This window comes from Orbicella faveolata, unplaced genomic scaffold (genome assembly GCF_042242905.1).
Source record: "Orbicella faveolata isolate gen_17 unplaced genomic scaffold, um_ofav_v1 contig_26, whole genome shotgun sequence".
Classification (NCBI taxonomy): Eukaryota; Metazoa; Cnidaria; class Anthozoa; order Scleractinia; family Merulinidae; genus Orbicella; species Orbicella faveolata.
In genome coordinates this window covers 10266801-10287541 of record NW_028301554.1, presented here as the reverse complement: position 1 = coordinate 10287541, position 20741 = coordinate 10266801, and the positions used below count along the sequence as shown (strand labels likewise).

General features: G+C 40.1%; 3 protein-coding genes across 3 annotated transcripts in view; 2 read left to right on the top strand and 1 right to left on the bottom strand.

The window, feature by feature from the left end:
• The first annotated feature begins 150 nt into the window (after positions 1-150).
• On the top strand, positions 151-1043 carry LOC149108109 (uncharacterized). Its single transcript, XM_089295253.1, has 2 exons — positions 151-729; positions 866-1043. Exons 1-2 carry the CDS (start codon positions 470-472, stop codon positions 1041-1043), a joined length of 438 nt encoding a protein of 145 aa, XP_089151379.1. The 5' UTR covers positions 151-469.
• Positions 1044-2483: 1440 nt separating this feature from the next.
• LOC149108108 (uncharacterized) lies at positions 2484-4950 on the bottom strand. The gene is made up of 2 exons (XM_089295252.1): positions 3885-4950; positions 2484-3568 (listed from the first exon to the last, which is right to left on the bottom strand). Exons 1-2 carry the CDS (start codon positions 4948-4950, stop codon positions 2484-2486), a joined length of 2151 nt encoding a protein of 716 aa, XP_089151378.1.
• Positions 4951-18206: 13256 nt separating this feature from the next.
• The window catches only part of LOC110053341 (sodium channel protein 1 brain-like), a 34846-nt gene continuing 32311 nt past the window's right edge, over positions 18207-20741 (top strand). The window contains exon 1 of the mRNA XM_089295680.1: positions 18207-19291. Within this exon, the coding sequence (XP_089151806.1) occupies positions 18821-19291 (471 nt within the window). The 5' untranslated portion in view covers positions 18207-18820. The remainder of the gene's footprint in view (positions 19292-20741) is intronic.

Genomic DNA, 20741 nt, shown 5'->3' with positions numbered 1-20741 from the left:
TGAAGTGAAAGACTTTATTTAATGAGGGTGACCCGTGACAGTAACTTAAGTTACTGATAAATTTGGGGCCCTCAGCTTAAAATAATTAGAATGCTAAAAATATATTATTTACAATAAAATGCTAAAATACGATATTATTTACAATAAAATACTTAAAGTGCCTATAACCCCAAAACATTTTTTTCGCCTAATCAAGTCTCTGTATGGAATTGGGAAAAATGTCGCAAAAATTTTTGAATTCGGTTAAAACCCGAATTTTTTACGAATTTTTAAAGTTGGCGCTGTTAAGAGCACGACCGAGCATTCGGGAGAATGGGACTAGTGACGTCATTCCAGGCCATTGCCAGCGTCGCTCCAGTATAAACTCTCACGTTGTTTTGTGTGTGGGATAGAGTACTGAGGGTTAGTTTTTCGTCAAAAGAACTTTTATTTGACTCAACAAAAGTTTGAATATTCAAACGTACTTATAATGTCGTCCAGCGATTCTAGCTATGACTCTAGCTCGGACTCTGAGGCCGCAGAGGTCGAGGTCGAGTACGACTTAGAAGTCGAGGGTTCATCAAACCCGAGCGAACACGAAACCTCAGATGATGAACCAGATACCTATGCGAATGAGCCGATGGCAGACGAGGAATGGCTGGCTCAATATGAAGAGGAAAGAAAAACGGAGGAAGAACTAGAGAAGAAGCTTCAAAACCGATTAAGTGGATCAGAGGAAATCAAAGAATGGTTAGTTGGCATTGTTTTGCGTTGCTAGCGACGCGTGGCGACGCGCCATTTGCAAGTTTACGGTTGTCGGGTGCATATTCTACTATTATTTTAGCTGTTCTTCTTTGTAAATTTTGTTTGGTATTTTATTTCTTAGGTGTCATTGTGGCAAATGCAGCCTTGAATGTTTGCAAAACATCAGTGAATGCTATTGCTGTTGTGAGTTAGACGGATGCGTCGAAGCTTTGGAGAGCGACATTGTCATCCAGGCGCTTGGATCGTCGGGCAAACACAAATGCCAATTTCATCTTTCCGTAGTCTTCTTTGCATATTGACGTTTGTCAATCCAGGGAACATTACTTCGTAGTCCTCTTCTCGGAAATGCTTTGAGCACACTGCCGAGTACTTCGTGGGCTCCCAATGAGCACGCTTAGATTTTACGAAGTCAACCCATTGCTTTCTTCTTTTTCGCTTCTGCGGTTCATCAGCCCCTTCAAAAGGTATGGGATGAAGCGAAATACCTTCTGCCTTACTTGGCTTATTATTACAGCCGAAAACAACGCATTTATCTGGCATTTTCAAGATTTCTGACCTTCCGAAGCGAAGCAAACGCGGTTCCAAACAAGAAAGCGATCAATGGCCTGGAATGACGTCACAAGTTTCGCTATACCCAGACCCTTTTCAGTGACTCTGTGACTCGGTCGTGTTTTGAAAAAGTGCCATTTTTCCGATCTTTAAAAAATCATAAAAAATCGCGGTTTGAACCGAATTAAAAAATCTTTGCGACATTTTTCCCAATTCCGTACAGAGATTTAATTAAGCGCAAAAAATTTTTTGGTGTTATAGGCACTTTAATTAAGTTACTATTAAAAATGGTTACAAATAATAAACTGGACTTACAATTTCAAACATACTACGAATAATAAGAGTTAAAAAATTCCATTAGTTTTCTGAGAGTTAAGAATAGTATTACATAATTTAGCCTTAAACGATTTAACGGACTTCTCTGTTTTTAAAGACCGGGGTAAACTGTTCCAATCTTTAATAGTTCTGACGGCGAAAGTGCGTCCTCCCTCAGAGGCGTTTCTGTGAGAGGGGCATAATAAATTTAAAATACAATTTCTAGTACTTCTCGAATGGATGTCAGAGTTTTTCCTTAAAGATGTGTTCATGTATTCAGGTAAAGTTCTGTTTATCCTTTTGTAGGCCAGTGCACATCGATTTATATAAGCTTCTTTGTAAAAGGGGATCCAGTTTAGCTTATTAAATAAAGTGACAGTTCGACTAGTACGTTGTGCTGCAAGAATAATACGCGCAGCCCGTTTTTGCATACGGAGAACTCTCTCGAGTGCCTCTTTGTTGCACGATGTCCATACTGTGCTTGCATACATGAAGAGTGGTTTGATTACTGCGTTATAGTAGGTCAATTTTTGATTCTTTTTCAAGTAGCAGCTTATATGGCGTAGAAGACCAATTCGTTTTGAAAGTTTGTTACATAGTTCGTCAACATGTGCTTCGTAAGTTAGGTTCTCGTCGATTATCACTCCAAGAAGTTTATGGCTGCCAACTTGTTCAATTTCTGCATTTTGCATCCTAGCTTCAAATTTTCCTGCGTCATGGGTTATACGTCTGCGCAGACGCTTTCCCGTAGCCAACAACGCTTTGGTTTTCTTGGTATTTATAAACATTTTGTTTTCACTAGCCCATTTCTCAACTTCTGTCAAGTCCTTTGTTAATGATTTGTTTAGTGCAGGAATAGCTTTCCAGTCTGAGCTTTAAGACAAGGTGGTATCGTCTGCATAGATATCCATAGTTGACTTGTGAACGTTTAGAGGCATGTCATTGACAAACAGGAGGAAGAGCACCGGTCCCAATATTGATCCTTGGGGAACGCGCTGTCTGATAGTCAGCTGTTCAGATGTGGTTTTCCCTAATGTAATAAATTGCTTTCTCTGAGACAGGTACGATTGAAACCAGGCAACAGACGGAGGGCTTGCACCGTAAATAGACAGCTTTTTTAGAAGAAGTTCGTGATTTATAACATCAAAAGCTTTACGAAAATCTATAAATACCAGACCGGTCACTTCGTCATTGTCCATGTTTTTCAGGATGTGATCCGTAAGTCTGATTAGAGCTGTTTCTGTAGAGTGACCTGACCTGAAGGCTGATTGATACTCATATAACATGTTGTTGTCATGTAAAAACTTAAGAAGACAGCTGGCTACGTGTTTTTCGATAATCTTCGAAAAGACAGGTAAAACTGATATCGGGCGGTAATTGTTGATATCGTTTCGTGCGCCACCCTTGTGCAATGGTGTAACTTTTGCTACTTTCCAACGGTCTGGAAAACTGTTTGTCGATATTGAAAGGTTCAGCAATTTGCATAATGGACTTGCAAACGCTGGTGCAATAATTTTGAGTACACGAATACTTAGGCCATCGTGCCCAGAGGCCTTGTTACAAGCGATTTTCCCTATGGTGTCAATGATCTGCTTAGGCGTTATTGGAGGGATGTTGAAAGCCACATTTTCATTCAATCGCGAAGAGACAAAATTTTTCAGCTTGGTGTCATCAAACTCTACGCCAGCGTCGTTTTCCTTGCCAATTTGATCTAGGATGTTTACGAAGTACTGATTAAGCTCATTTGCAATGGAAGCTTCGTCACTAATGATGTTGTTTCCTGTGTTTAATTCATCGATGCAAACTCGAGGTTTACTAGCCCCACTTAATGTTTTGAGTGCTTGCCAAACTCCTTTTGGATTTCCTTTGTTTTCGTCGATTTTCTTGCGGAAGAAACTTCTCTTTGTTTTTTTGATGAGACTTGTAGTTTTACCCTTTGCATGCGTATAGCGTTCCCAGTCTGCATGCAGATTTGAAATTCGCGCCGTTTTCAAGAGCTTGTCTCGTTTTCATAGACGACAAGATCTCTTTAGTCATCCAAGCAGGCTGGTTCGGTTTCTTGACGCGTTTAGATTTTAGTGGAATGTGCCTGTCCAAAACGTCATTTAGCATTGTTTCCATTGTAATCAAAACATCGTTTAAATCATCAAAAACAAAAGCAATGTCCCATGGGGCACATTGTAGATCATGTAATAGTTCATTTGTATTCAGATTTTTGAAGTCACGATATTCTATGGTACTGTGGGTTTGATCTCTTTGCTTTTTGGAGTATTTACGTCTAATAAAAACTGGCAAGTGGTCTGAAAGACCAATATCTGGTACAGAGATTTCAGTAACAAAACCAGGATGCGTTGTGTAGACATGGTCGAGACAAGTTGAGCTCACGGGACGTGTAACTTTGTGCACGAGTTGGCTTAAATTTAGGCTTTTTAATGCCTTCGCTAATCGATGATGTTTGTAGACATATGTATCCAAGAAGTTTATATTAAAGTCTCCAAACACATACATTTCTTGGTTTCTTAAATAAGCTGTTTCAATGTTAAGCTCCAGCTTGGCATCCGTGTCCGCCGTTGAAGAAGGCGGGCGATAAACAGCTCCTGTGAGTATCGGGCGATTTGATTTATAGGGATAGACTTGTAACCAGACGGTTTCTAGATCCATTTCTTCCAGGCTTGTAATTCTTTCGACTTTTAGATTGTCAGCAACGTAGGCGAGAATTCCGCCGCCCTTCTTGGTTCCTTGCCGGTCTTTCCTGAAGAGCGTGTAGCCAGGTATTTCTAGAACGCAGTCAGGTTTGTTTGGTTTAAGAAATGTTTCGAGGAGAAAAAGCACATCGATTTCTTGACGTCTAGTGGTTAGTAATAACCTTATCTGCTCAAACTTAGTGTCCGTTAGATTGTTTACGTTCCACTGTCCTAGTCTGAGACCTTTTCCTGGTAAACATACCTTGGACAAATTGACTGTCTTGTCATTCTTGTTATCACTTGGAGTAGTCGGGCCAGGATTCGGGTTTACATCACAGGCCTTAAAAATTTCGAGCTCCAAAATACGAGGATTGAAAGTTGAAACACCATTTGTAGTATATTTCATCACAGAGTGAAAGAATTTTCGCTTGAAGTTCTTCGGTTGGAATGCTGAAACTGCCTTTAGTCCCAAAATGGCCGCGCTCGTCGGGCCTTGCTTTGTTGCCGTAACACATTGCTGCTGATATCTACCCAAATTTCCGATATAATCGCTATCAGAGAAGTTATGATCGTAATAACTTGCTGAGAGAAGCACAAGTACTTCGAAAACCAACTGTAGTACTCGAAAATTTAGCCTTTTCACCGAGTAAGACGCCATGGCACTCACGCACGCATTTCACCAAGTTCCTAGTAGCCTTCCTAGTGGAATGAATTCTTTAGTCTCTTCAAGCCCAAAATGGCATGATAGCCCATGACTGTTATCTTCCGGGCACACCGTGTGTTACTGTGATACTTAAAGCTACTAAGGCTAGATTTATGTAAAATGTGATTTTTGTACTTCGAGCTTTCAGCTCCAGGAGTTTAGTGAATTGAATTGGTTTATGATAGCTCTAATCTTTATGGTTTATGGTACTGAATTAATTACGCTGGGACACAAGTTACGCAGTGGGACTTCCAAAACAAAGGAAAGTCGGGCTGGACTGGTACGAGTTCCTTTGTTTTGGAAGTCCCACTGCGTAACTTGCGTCCCAGCGTAATTAATTCCGTACCATGTGACCGGATCCTGCAAAGGGCCTATTTCGAAGTTATGTTGAGACAAACTGCATTCTTCTCTCTTTCGCATCTCATCGCAGGACCAGGGTGCAGTTTATATGATGACGACTTTTACCGGCTATGAGACAATTCAAAGAACGTCAACGAAACAGCACTTGTCTTCACTTCTTGGTTTTTTAACCTAGACTACGAGCAGTCCCTCTTTCCCTTAGTCCGTCGTGCGTTTACGCGAAAGAAAGCTGCGACAAAAAAATGGCTGCGCGAAACCATTTTTTCCTCGCAGTTTTCTTTCACGTCACCCATGACGGACTAAGCGAAAGAGGGACTACTCGTAGTCTAGGCTAACCTCACATGGGTTAACATGGGTTTCGGCATTAGAACTTCGTATAACTTCTAAGCTGAAGCTTATATTTCGCTGTTAAGCTTATTTGGCTATCGCTTTCCAGTACTCTATGACAGGCATGCCATCTGAAATGTTTTATGTTTTTGGTCAAAGGCTTACAAGAAATGGAAAGGGGTGGAATGTCAACACCTTCCAAGACCACAGCCTGGAAAAAAGGTTTTTTGAGCTTAATAAGAATAAGAATGAGAATGAGAATAAGAATAAGAATAAGAATAAGAATAGGAATAGGAATAGAAATAGAAATAAGAATAGGTATCCATGGTATAGGAGTAGGAATACGAATAAGAATAAGAATAAGAAAGTAATAATCAAAGTTTATGAGTGCGTTTGTTTTCTACGCCAGTGATTAACTGAAATAGCTGTCTGTTGCTGAAATCATTATCTTTGTGAACAGCTATCTTTATAGACAGATGTAACATAATGACAAAGTCCACTATATTTCTGTAGATTACAGTCAAACCTCTAAAAAGAAGCCACTCTGGGGCGACGAGGCAACTGGCCGCTTCTTAAGCCCTGGCCAAACGGAGTCCCAAGTAGTCGCAAGAAGCCACAAGTTGAACTTGCGTAGAGACTTGCGTTGGGTGGCCAAACGGACTCGCAAGTTTCCTCGCAAGTATACGCAGGTCGCAAAAAAAAAAAAAAAAAAAACATTTCGAGGCAGGCATATCCTGTATTTCACGGGCTAATAATAGGTTAATGGACGTCACTCAACTTGCGTTGACTAGGGTTGGGTGGCCAAACGGTGAAAAACTTGCGTCGACTTGCGTGCAAATTTGATCTCGACCAAACGGAGTCGCAAGTAGACGCAAGTTGAGAACTTGCTTCAACTTGCGACTCCGTTTGGCCAGGGCTTTTGAGGTATAAAACAAAACAAAATCACCCTTGGGACGGCAGGAAGCTGACCGCGGCCGCTTTATAGAGGTGGCCGTTGAATATAGGTTTTTATTACAGTGTATAGCTGACAATTTTCCCCGGGATTTTGGCTGCTGGCAGCCAAATAATAATTGGCCGCTTAATAGAGGTTCGGCTCTATTTTGATTTCCTTGCGTTATTGTTGACACGTTGCGTGACGGCTCCAGTTTCGGTAAGTCACAAGTTTAATAGAACATTTGCCTTCAAAATTCATGCTAAAATCTCATTTTTACTTTTACTGGCAATTTTTAAGCATAAAGGCTAATTTTTAAAAGTACACTTGTGTTACATCTAGTATTCTAAGCTGAAAGCACAAATATCAGCTAGCATTTGCACTCACGTGCCGGTTTATCCGTGGTTTATCGTAAACAAACTCTGTGCAACTAGCAACTGATTCGAATATTTCCACTGATGAATAGAAATAGTCAGCATTTACATTACTGTGCCTTAGGTCCGGTAATACGGGCAGCATTTTTCTTCAACTTGTCTCGCAACATTGTTGCATTGCAAGTTGAAACCCTCTGTTGCGCGTATTACCACATCGTAAACACTCTTTTTCCTTGGCCATCGTAGCTTTAGAAGAAACAAAACACAAACCGCGGTGATAAACATGGAACCCAAACGCATGTTAAACAAAGTTAATTTCCTTGACGTTTCGTATGTACAACGTAAAGTCAACTAGATTACAATCGAAATTTAAACGCGAAGAAAAAGAAAAAGACTGGTATCTAATAATATGTAACAAGACTAATAGTTAATAACAAACAGATGAGTCTGCGGGAGAGAAAAAAAAATTACCATAATAATAATAACAATACAAAATGTTAGTAAAGAAGAAGTTTTTCACTGCCAACGTTTTCATTCAAGGCTGGCTTCAAATCACGAATTAACAATGTTTCCTTAATTTTACAATGTATATCTGACCTACCAGTTGCTAAGATATCAAAATTGTCCCATTTAATATTATGACCCGTGGAAGTAACGTGATCCGCAATGGCTGAGGTGTGACCGCTTTTAGCAAGGGCCTTAAAATGTTCAGTTTTTCTATCATGTAGTCGACGCTTTGTTTTTCCTATATAAAAATCATCACAGTCCCAGCAGCTTGCCTTGTAAACCACCTTAGACATCTGAGAACGGCTGAACCTGTCCTTGTACAAAGCGTCGACTACACGATAGAAAAACTGAGCATTTTATGGCCCTTGCTAAAAGCGGTCACATCTCAGCCATTGCGTATCACGTTACTTCCACGGGTCATAATATTAAATGGGACAATTTTGAATAGAATAATATTTAAAAATAAAATAAAACAAGTTATGTTATTTGTTTGTTTGTACAGTGGAACCCCGTTAATACGGAGATCAAGGGGACATGCCAAAATGTGCGTATTAACGGGGTGTCCGTATTAACCGGGGTCCTCGGAAAAAGTCACGGACACGTGTTTTATCGATACAAACACTAAGGCCGACACTTGTACGGCAACAAAACGGTTTAATTGTACTGTAAATTACAAATCATTAACTGTATCACTCTCGGACTAAAATAAATTTTATGTTGTACGGACTGTTCTTGAAATCAGTTGAAAAAGTCCATGACGTTACTTTACACAAGGAATATAGCAGAGTACTTTAGCAGCATTAAAATGGTGTTTAGCTTCTTCTGCAACTGGAACTGTAACAAGTTTAACTTTTCAAGATAAGTTTAAATTTTGTCTGCTCTTCTTAAACTCCTCAACAGACTCATTCACTCATTCAAAGAAGTCTGTGACTTTTCGTTGTACTGACGCATTTAGTTTTCGATTCAGCCAGATGGACTGAATGTTAGACACCTTGGAAAGGTTATTCGCTGCTGCCGTAAGGTTTTCATTTGTTAGATATTCCGTCACGTCCTCCAGCATTGCCATGGCTTCCTTCATTGACTTGACTTTGGGTTCCTTCGGCTGGGCATTGGCCTCAATAATATCATCGTCACTGTCATCGTCTTGTGAATTCTGGGAGGTGCATGTCGATAGACTAGAGAAAAATTCCTCTTCCCAATTAGCACTCAGCTCTTTGCACGTTGGCAGAATGGAAGTTGCTTCTAAGGCATCGACTGCTGAAGATATATCTGAACCAGACCTGGAACTCGCATCACGCAACAATGAATTCACCTGCACCAATTCGCCTGATTCTAGGTCTTCGAATGGATCAAATTCGCGGTGTTCCGCAGGAAATGAAACGAGAGAGCCGTCTGCTGAAAGAAAACCTGCCTTAACAAAGCATTTCTTGATGGTTGATTCTGACACGTTTTCCCATGCCTGGGCAGCCCACCTTATGGCTTGTAGTAAATCCACAGACTTGCACACCTCAGTGGCAGAGTTGCAATCATCTATTTTGCTGACGACATGTGTCAGCGTCAGTTTCATGTATTTCAGCTTAAATGTTTGGATAATTCCAAGATCAAGAGGCTGGAGTCTGGATGTACAATTTGGTGGAAAAAACACAATCTTGATGTGGTCGTATTTGCCTTTCATATCTGGAGGATGGCAAGGGGCATTGTCCAGAAATAAAATAACATTTCTTCGCTCTCGTGCTAATTTCCTGTTAAGCTTGGATAGCACGTCATCAAGGATATTAAAATCCATCCAGGCTTTTGGCTGACTGAAGTATGAGCAAGGTAGTTGAGACGTATCCCTGATTGCTTTAAAGCAACGCGGGCTTTTTGACTTGCCAATCACAATTGGTTTTTCGCTACCACCCGCTGCATTAACAAAAAATGCGCACGTCACTCTTTCTTTGGACTTTTTCCCTCCAGTGCACTGCTTTGATGCCTCGGCTAGAGATCTGTTTGGAAGTGCTCGAAAAAATTGCCCTGTCTCATCCATGTTAAGACGTTCTCTGGGGAGTAGCCGCTCAAAATAGTCGGTAGCCGCTCTTTCCAAGATGTTACAGTTTCTTCACTAACACCTCCTGCTCACCGCTTATAACTTTGCTTGTAATTTTGGACCTTTTCTTAAATCTGTCCAGCTACCATTAGATGCTTTGAATGTCGAGTCACCGAGCTCTTCACTCGCTCGTTTGGCTTTTTCTTGCAGCATTGGCCCGGTAACTGGAATGTTCTTGGTTCTTGCTTTTTGGTACCACTCGTACGTTGCCTCGTCTACATTTTTCAACGGCGATGTTCTAGCCCGTTTAGAATGTGCATTCTTGTTCGCGCTGTAATCTTCCAATATTTCAACTGTGAACCTCTTCGCTAAAATAGACTGAATTTGCGATTTGCCGCAATCAAACTTCCCAGCAATTGCTCGCACACTAGCATTTGGGTTTTCCTTTTTGTACTCAATGACCTGAACCTTTTCAGAAGCAATAAAATCTCTTCTTTTGCGCTTAGCTGAAGGACGTGAAGCCATGATTGATGATCCGATGAATGTGGCGGCACCCTACCTGGTTCACTCACGTTGACTTGTGGAGACTGACAAGCTGTCACATACAACCGCAAGCCGCAACTCAAAAGGAATACAAAGGTACTTTCAGGTGTAATTACACTTCACACTACAGAATTCGACAAAGTATCACGTGTGGGCACTGAAAAGTATATGTGACCACCGAATACTGAAAATTTCTTCCTGGATAAGAGAATTTCATGTTTACAAGGACTGGTGGACTCCTACAGGCGGTGAAATTTTGCCTTTGCGACCTGAGCCGGAAAATGGTGAGGACAAAAACGCAGTCGCCGTGCTAAAGGAAAGTCGAGTTATCGGCCACATTCCAGATCACCTCGCAAACACCAAAAACCGCACTGGTATAGTCACCCATTTTATTTCAAAGCCTACTAATCGAGGATCAGTTGAAGTATGTGGAAACGCAGTTAATCGGGGTGGAGGCCTTCGTATGGAAATACCGTGTGTTTATATATTTGATGGTCCTAGGAAGCACGTGGATTTACTTGAACAATTAATAGACGTTGGCAACAACCCAGCAATACGAACGGAGGCCGATGCTGATAGTGGCAAGCATAAGACGTCAAAGAGGAAGAAGGCTACAAGCAAGGACTGTAGCAAAAGACCAAGAAAGTGAAACTTTTGTGTAAGCGTATCAGGCAGATAACTTTATATAAGGACTGCAGACTGGGTAATGCACCGGAAGAAAGAACTGGTCAAATACGTCGTGCTATTTTGACACTGTTTCATTTAGTAATAAAATTGTATTAACCCGCCGAAATCTGTCATAATTTGACCAGGGTACAAAATCTCTAATTAGCACATAATCATGACAATGACAATAGACACTGCACAGATACAAACAGTGTCCGTAAAGCGGGGTTGACGATGTATAAGAGTTCGTCGTTCGGGACACAGAAAAGTGTCCGTTGTCCGTATTAACGGGTGTCCGTAATAAGCGGGTTAAATATATGAGCTTTTCGTCGGGGAAAACGAAACTGTCCGTAATATTGGGGTGTCCATATTAAGCGGGTATCCGTAGAGCGGGGTTCCATTGTATTTATTTGCTTGAAATGTTTTATACTCGACTGTCCAAAAAAACGAGAAAAATGAGTGCGGCATGTGCCTCGGTTTGCCTGCCTCTAGGTACGGCCCAGCCTTCAGTTAGATTCAATTTGATTAATTATGCCAAATCTGCAATTTAAATTTGACAAATAGAGTAGCAATTTTTTTTGAAAATTTCACTCCTTCGCTCCTTGCTACACTCCTGTACTCCTTCCTTTGCTTTTTGTTAGACTGTGTGTACATCCACTGACCAGCGCGTCCTGCAAAAGGAGCATTTTAAGGGAAAGCGGGGGAGGGGGGAGGGGGAAGGGAGGAAGTGTAAATCCCCCTTTCTTACCCAGTTTTTTTGTTAAATCCCATTTCCCAGCTGATTTTTTGCCTGAATCCCAGTCCCATTTCATTTTTTCTGTTTGTGATTTCTAATGCCAGCGATCCAATTTTCATTTTCCTATTTAAAAAAGCAGGCAAATCCCAGTTCCCTTTTTACTCTTTCAGACCCCTCCTACTGACCTCATGCTTTGGTCATGCTATAGTAACATCTTGCGTGACTTCCCATGCAGTCACATTATTTTACTCTCTAAAATCCCCCAAAAGGAGAGAAAGGAAGAACAAAAAAAAAAACTGTCAGTGTTTCTTTGGAATTGTAGAAGTTCAGCTTATAGCACAAACTATTCTATAATAACTTTATTTCCTCTCCATAGAGCTGTTGTTTTTCTTCCTATCTTTGCCTGAGTGGACGTTACAGTCTCTGTGTCTGGAAGTGGCCACAGATCAATAGGAGAGTGGGTAACATTGCTGAAAACGTTCACTGTGAGATATTTTCGGGCATATGCACTGTATGATGTATTTTAATACCACTTGCTAGCTTCTTAAAGATAATGGTATAATTTAGATTTTCTTTGGTACAGATTTGTTTTGACCGATATTAAGCTCAATTCACCATATACATATAACACTGAAATTGTATAGTTATCTCATTTAATCGGCTTAATACCAGCACACAATAATTCAATGGCAGTTTTTGCTTGAATCTTGGGCAGAAAGATTGTGTGACGAGCCATAAGACGTCTATGTTGGAGGCTACTTAGACTTCTACTTTGTGCTCCATATTTTGGAATTTCATCCAAGCAAAACATAAATGTCACTCTGGCTGTGATGACTTAACCAATGTTTCGCTTAGAGATGCCCCCTCTCCAGCTCCGGCATAAAGCATCAGCATATGTTTATTCGAGGACATATAAAGGGTTTCAGTAGCCCAACAGCACACCCCTACCCAAAGAGTTATACTGCCCTTGCAAATCAGCAGGTGACCAGTTACTTTATGCATGCTGGGTGCGGCGGGCAACTACTTTAACCCAGCAACAGTCGGAATGAAATGACATAAGCTCGCCTTTAATTATAGTAGATATACCAAAGCTGATCCAAGAGCTTTTTACAGAACGGGAATAAAGAAAACTGCGTTAGCAGTAACCTCAGTCCCCAAACCATACCGATAGTGCACTCTGTACATGAGAAGTGACAAATCTTTCCCCTTTTCTGCCCTCGTGGGACTGTACTTTTCTTCGAATATGGACGGGCAAAACTATTATTTATTCTTTTTCAAGGACTATAACCGTGATGATGTATTTTAATACCAAAAAGGCCCTATTTCTACCTCAAGGAACGGCATCAGCTGCAAACGTTTCCTTTATGTGGTTTCTTTTGTTACTGATAGTTTTAAGCTTCGATCGTCTTTAAATAAAGAAAGCTTCTAAAAATGCATGGTCTTTAATAATGAACCTTATCTCGGAAACGAGCACGGCGACCCCCATTTTGTTTCCTTCTTGTACTCTTGTCACTTGCGGCATGGCAAGTTTCAAAAAAATCTATACGTGGGAACATTTTGGGCGCGAACGTCGTGAAAACAAAAAATGTTTTCCAAGGCAAAGTGCGAAGGTTTTATTCCAAAGCGAAAGGTTGTTGATGTCTGCGCGACGCGACGCGCAAGGGTAGGGTAGATCTCATGCTGCAAAGCTAGCGCCAGATGCGCACGTCGGGCTTTAGCACGTGCGTCTTACTGGAAAATACCCAGCGCTCTCAGGTCAGCTGGATTTAGTTAAACCTCCGCTAACGTACACTGACCTAGCACTGGGCGGTGCGCGTTGTCCCTTCGCCTTCAGCCGTTATGTAAAAGTTTTCATTTTAACCTAAGTTTGATCTGGATGGAAATGTGCGTGCAGGTGAAACATATTTTCGTATGAATGGTTTCGTACGAAGACTCGTTTTTTCATAGAGTTTCTCGGAAACTCGAAAACGGTTTATGGTTTTGCTCATTAGAGAAACGATTTATTATTACCATAGGCTCCTGTTATTACTTAAAGTTTATTATTACCGTAAAATACCCATTTTTGCAAATCTGTGTGCAGTGTTCACGACGTTTCCGATTTTTTTTTCATCCAATCTAAACATTTAGCGAACAGCACCCGCGAACACCCATGCCTTGTTCAATGAGCTTACGTCATCATGTTGCTTGGCAACTTTGTCAACTAAAACCGCGAGCTCAATCAATTTTCAGGGACTTCCCTCTCGTACCCAGAATCCACGTGCTCGTCACCAGATGGAGGCCTGGTCACCATCCGTTGAGCAAGAAACACGCGATAAGCCATTTTTGTGTTCGCAGAACGCAGTTCGTAATCTTGGGTACCCTGTGGTTTCAAGGTGACCAATTTTGACATTTTTTCGTCTAACGTCTGCATTTTCTGTGCCATTTTGAATGACGTCATTCGTCATATGCGGAAAGACTGTCGCGCACCTCGTGGTTTTCGTTGTAGTCTGAGCAAGTCTGAAAATCGTAAAGCGGATATCTAAAGACTACCTCGTGGTTTATAGTTTATCTTATATATTCACGACTTTGAATCGCCATGGCTTGGGATGTTTAACGTGGGAACAGCTATAATTCATTGACTGTAGTTTGATTTCATTTGTTGATTAGTTCTAGTCGGATATTGTCTGAAATCGGTGGAAAAGTACTCTGAAGGCAAGATCCAGGCAGTCATTTGCATCTCATTGAATTTGAACGGTGAGAAAAAAAATGGCCGCGCGAAATCTTGGGGTGAGGAGCGCGCGGCCATTTTTTTCTTGCGGTTTTCTTTCGCGTCACACACGACGAACTAAGCGAAAGAGGGACTACTCGTAGTCTAGTTTCTATATGCTTCGTTCTTACTGGAAGCGAAAATCACTCCTTCGAATCAGTCGCACGGAGCTTGTTTATGATAATCGAGTTCGTGATTGCAAATGTTTGCTTATATTTGTGCTTCCAGCTTAGAATAATGTACGTAAAAAATATACTTTTACAAATTACCTTTTACGCTTAAACATTACCAGTCAACGTGAAAATATTAAGCACGAAATTAGAAGGCCTATGTAAATATTTTTGTGGGTCTACGAAAACAGGCGCCGTCACGCAACGTATCGAACAAATCGCATTTTATACAGCGGACCTCTTCACTGACTTCACTGGTATAGATTACGACACTATGATATATCTGTCTGTAAAACCTCGGTTGTTGATGAAAAATGTCGATTTTAGCAATAGACAGAAGCTGACAGTCAGCTAGTGAACTCAAAAGGTATACATATTAAAGCGGTGACGGCGTCGAACGCACTCATAATCTTTGATTACAACTAGTTAATATACTAAAATTCTAACTTCGCTCCGGGGCTTGGGGGAATAAAACAAAACAAATCGCATCGAGGTTGAGAAATGAATAATTGATTTCTTTTGTTTTGCTCCCCCAAGCCTCGGAACCATGTTAGAATTTCAATATATCGAAAATCTCATATTGGCCGAATGTTGGCCTCTCCTAGGAGATTGGTCCTTGAACTGATTAGCAAACTTCAAATAGCTCCGAACTGACTATCAAACACGTTCGTTGTACTTTTGAACACCATCTTGATTATTAGTTTGGACCAGTTGCCTAAGAGCAACCCTCCTGTTTTTGAAATATTGCACGGAGTAATAAGTCTTGCAGACATGCAAACGGCATCAATAACACTAATCTGATCTAGCGTAAACGAACTGTTGAAGAAAAATGATTTTTTAAAAGCTCCCCTTCCCTAAAGTTTAACAGCTGCTTATCGGCTGTGTGAGAACTTTGTCAATGCCGTAAAATTTCGCTTATCTCCCCCCGCCACCCCCCCTCATCATGACGATAGACCCATGTGCCAAGGTAAAACCATTCTAAGTAATATCCCACCCTCCAAATTTCCTCATTAGCCCACTAATTTAGGTCCTCGCATAATACTGCACTAAAAGTTCGACTTGGCAACAAGTTATTTTCCAAGTATTGATTGCAGATGAAATATTTTTATCACAGTGGTTATGTAACAAGATGGTCTTGACTGGCCTTTAAAGTAATTTTCTGTTCAGCTCCGGCATTTCCAAGTGATCCCTATTCCGCCTAAGTCCCACTTATGGTCTCACCAAAAACCCCTTACGAAGTTTTGCAAGGCCAGTGCTTATCACCAGAAATCCGGTTATTCCTGCCATGTTCAGTGCCATGATTTCCTTTCGGTTCATGCGGAAGGATAACTACATTCAGCTTTCTCCAAAATAAGATTTTCGTGGTTGAATGAAAATACAGCCACAAGGCTCACAGACGAAGTACTTTTAGTCTCTTGTTCAACTGATATAATTTGGATTTTCATGAGCTTTCGGTCAGAAATACTTTACCTTCATCAAGAGCGTGGATTATTGATTTATTGTTTCAAAGTGTCATTGAATAAGTTTCAAAATCAAGAGAGCCACAATTTCAATAAAATTACCAAAAGGTAATTAACTTGACAAGTAAATATTTTATGAAATTCTAGGACTTGGATTTTAACGATTGAACCTTTCTCTCAACGCAGTGGCGTATTTACCTCGCAGGAATGTGGCAATCATAAAACCCTTTCGGAAAGTTTTGCTTCTGGTTTAAGCCCTATTCACTAGATTTTTCAGAATTACTCTTTTTGGAAATCCTGAAAAACAATCGATGTCGCTTCATGCTTCAGACAGGAACTTGAAGCGCCGGCGTAGTCGTTATTTTCTTTGTTCGGAAAATTAAATTTTCAAGTGTTTCCTTTGATCACAGTATTGAATATTTTTTACTTGAGTTACTCAGTCGCTTGTATTTGTTTTTCAAAGTAAGACACTAATATAAACGTAGTTTTGAATTCGTCTGTTACAGAACGAGTTCATTAGACAACTTGAATGATTTTTTTTACGCATTAGATTTCGTATCATAAGTGGAATTTGAGTTTTAGTAAGTGCCTTGTGACATTTCACGTTCGTAATTACTTTGTTACGATAAAACGCTTTGAATTTTATGATAAGTTCGAGGTCAGAACGTAAAATAAAATTTTGATTTGAAGTCATGATATCAAATGATTGATTGGAGCCTCGCCGCCAGCCAATAGCATAATCTAATTTATGGCCAAGTAAAACCCAAGCAGTGAATACGAAACTTATTAGTAAATTAAGTTATCCTTCAATAGAACCTACCGCTCGTAATCAGTAAGAGATCCGTTTAATTTATCCATGCTTAGTGTTTTAACGCTTATCTCCATATAGAGTTTCTAGACTCTAGGGGTCCTTAAGTTCAGGCTTTATAGTCAAAGCTGCTTAGAATTTCTTGCCAGAGATTAAGACGCCGACGAGGAAAAAGGATAAACAAGCAAATTATTGTATTTAGCAAGAGAATGTCTTATGGGAAAATACAATCAAAACCAAAAGAAAATCCTGCTTAATTCTCTCAACATTTTAGGACGATCGCACAAAATATCTTTTCTGCCACAGATTTCGTCATCTTTAACAGAGATCCGCTTTGCGGTTCAATTTCTGATCGATTCCATTTTTCATCTCTTTTCCTTTCAGGTTTTCAAATATCCAGCTATTCTGGTCACTGATATCCGGTACACATTGTTTTTGTTTAACTTAGCAGTTTTTACTCTTTTACCTGAGAATTTCGTTTTGACCTTCATGGCTCGAAAAAGTAACGAAGCTTGTTGTGAGTCACACGGCTATGAAAAGATAACACTGCACGTCCATTTCCTATTCCTTGCTACACAATTGGAGCAATGACTTTTGGGAATATTTAAATTTGAACTGTGTGTTATTACTTAAAATAACTCGCTTCCTAGACAAAACAAACATCGTTTGTTTTGCCTAGCAAAAAAACATGGACGAAAAGGATCTCGTTAAAAAATACGGATAAATTGTATCGGAAGTGCGAATTAGTATCAAGAATACGTAAAATTCGCAAACGTATCCAATTTTTTTTCTTTTTCGCGCAACGCCGAAAGATTTTAATTAGAACTACTAAAGACGGAAAATATTATTTTGAAAATAATTTGCAGTATGCGGAGTTGGAGTCAACGGGTAACTGCATATGCAGCGGTTCTTTTATCCAAGCGAGCCGTCGTAAGATCAATTTCTGACGCATTGGGCGATTATCAGGAGAGACAATCTGTAAATGAGCTTGCAGTCTTTCTCTTTTTATCCTGACTATTCAGGATATTGCCATTTTTGCTCCTTTATTCCTTTCTCAGCGGAAAAAAGACCGTTGTTTTTGTTTCCTGTTTATTATCATTTAAGAAGAAAAGTTAACGAAACTTAAGTAATTTATAAACCGCACGTAAGTTCTTCGTTTGACTGCAAAATTGGTAACCTATCAGAAACGGTAACTTTTCAATGAAACGATTTAATTTGTGAGGTGAATCCATTAGGGCGGCGAATTGTAAGTTCCTTTGGTTGTAGTTTAATATAATACCATCTTACTCGTCAATTTGATGGGTGACGTGAAACCCTGCTGTCGATTAAAGAAAGACAAGATTGTTTTAATTTTTTTGCGGCGAATCATTTTGTTCGCACACACGAGAAAACCTTTACATTATCCAGTGAATTTTTATTAACGGCCAGACTAACTTGGTCGACTTAAAATGAAGTCTTCGAAGTCTTAGAAATGACAACCTTGTCTCAGTTGAAATAGATATGTTATAGCTTTTCGTTTTGTTTAATAGAGGGGCGCTTAAGATTGTAATCGTGAAAATTCAATTTTTTGCCATCACGTAAAAGTAGATAGCAGCGGGATGAATGGCACTTATTGTGAGGTGAAGCCGTTAATGTTCGTTTTCATTTACATAAATTTATTTTTGGCGCTCTCGAGCCACCTGCTTTTCTGCGCAAGTTGTCAGAGCCGCCTCGAGGATTAAACATGAAAACAAGTCACTAAAACTCCGCCGGTCAACACCACAACAACCTAAAATATGAGTGATACCCAGCGTTACTGCGTAAAAATTGAGTTCACTACAAGAAACTGAAGCTTTTCTATGATACTCTAGACCTGTCAGTATTTTTCAAGTCTCGCCTGTTAGCAGCGTTCAACTTAAAGTTTTAATAATTGAACATGAATTAGCAAGGCTATCGTGAATTTTACGCTGCAAATGATTGTTTAGCATTGAATGCACAGGGAGAAGCTAGGACTGAAGACTTATGCAGAAACCTCTGGAAGGAAGGAAGGAATTTAAAGAGCTTCTGAGGCACTCTATAACAAACGTCGAGGAATCTGGGCTTTAAGTTCGTCAAATTGCTTGGAAGACTTGCTCTATTTCAGTGAAACTTCACAATTTTAAATCAATCGAGATGAAACACTGAGAATCACAATGGTGAGGTTCGCACCGGTTATCTCTAGCGCAGCTGTGGCAAGGGCTCAGGTGAATAACCATCGTAACAGAGCTTCTGCCGCGAGGAATAAGGAGTTGACTACACTGAAAAACGCGCCGGGTGGAAGAGTGAGGTTGCCTTCTTTATACCCTGCAGTGTCGCTAAGATCTTTACACTCACATCCAGGCAATGGGGAATCAGGAATGGAGTTCCACCAGGCCACAACGACCCGTTTTACAGAGCAAGCCTCTCTTGATATTACCGACAAAACTTACAATAGAGACAGGACAAGTGTTTTAAGAGAGTTGCGCGATAGAAACAGTGGCTCTTCGCCAAAAGTTAAAGGTACTCCGTTAGTGGTTGGGGCTGCCGGCATTTTGCGGGCAGCAACGGCTTTCGCGGTAGATAACACAACAGCAGAAATTACAGTCCAACAAGCCGAAGAACAAATAGAAGAACCAGAATGCGAGGTAAATAACTTCCGTATCTGAATTTCTAAATGTTCTTATCAGTTTACTGTACATTTGTAGTTTTGTCTTTTGATATATTAGGGGCAGTGGTCGATGTGTCTTTGGGGGTCAAGTCTTTTAACGAGAAGTAAAATGATGATATTGGAGTTTTCTGGTCGCCATGCAAGGTGACAGTAAGGGATACAACACGACATGTATGCTGTCAGATGTTAATATTACGATGAGCTGGCCCGGCTACGCTAGACGAGCGACAGTAATTTTCTATCATTCTTTTTATTTTAACATCCGATTCACGGCATTTGAAGGTGTCTGTTAGCTAACCAGAATGCTTTTGTCTACACCATACTGCGCTATTCATTTGGGTTTCCGTCCTAATAACGCTAGCAACTGTAATAATTTTGCTGTTTTGGTTCAGTAATACCCGCTTCAGGCTAATCAAAACGCAAATATCTCTTTTCATTTCGTCACGTTGGTCTTCACATGTTTACTATTTTCTTCTTTGTTGTGTGACAAAGATGTTCATCAAATAAGTCAAACAAGCGTTTACGGGCAAGAACCAAGCGAAGCGAGTCCTTACAGTGACTTTAGGATCAATTTCGCCGTCTGTTTCACTATGTCAGCCCGTTCTTGGCTTTGTTCTCGGAATCATATTTTACCTCTCATGTAGATATTTTCGTTCAAAACAATAGCAAGCCAAACGAATGGCGGTGTTCGACGTTATGAGCATAACTTATCCGAAAAGAAGCCGATATCATGAATTATTGCACTAGTTTGGAATCGACATTTCGACTTTCCAAATTAAATTTACATGGTCTGTATTAAATATCGTGCTTCGGGTTTGTATGCAAAGTGATATTCAAATTTTCATATTTTCTTTGCTGGCTGGAGTACGCTATTGAGTTGTCGCAAAAATCCTTTTTTTCTCATTTCAAATTAAAGTTAGTTGCTAAATATTAGATATTTACTTGTCTGTGAATGAAATTTGCGCGATTGAGATTCCACTCGATGCTTTTGATATGAATTTGTGTTCTTCTTTTGGTTGTCATGGCAGCGCTGTGTTTGGGTTTGGCTGAGTTCTTCCTCTCTATATATTGCCATTTGTCTTTTCATCTTTTGTGTCGTTTTTGGAGCTTAAAGGAAGCGGCAATGCGTTATTTAAACTTCTACTTCTGACACTGAATAAACTCTAACGTGAAATAACAGGTTACTGGTGAGATTCATATTCGCTTTGAGGAGTAGGCTATGTACCGGCTATGTACTGGCAGAGGGAATTTCATCAAAAGCTTAATTTTTCAAGGAAACGATTTTCAAGAAGAAAACCAAAAAGTAATTGGCAATGTCATGAGAAACGATTGCTGTTTTCGAATACCAGCGTATATTTATTCTTTGAAGTAGGCTATTTACATATATACTGTTTAAATTTAAATTAAAGTCGCCTGGGAGATCTTCG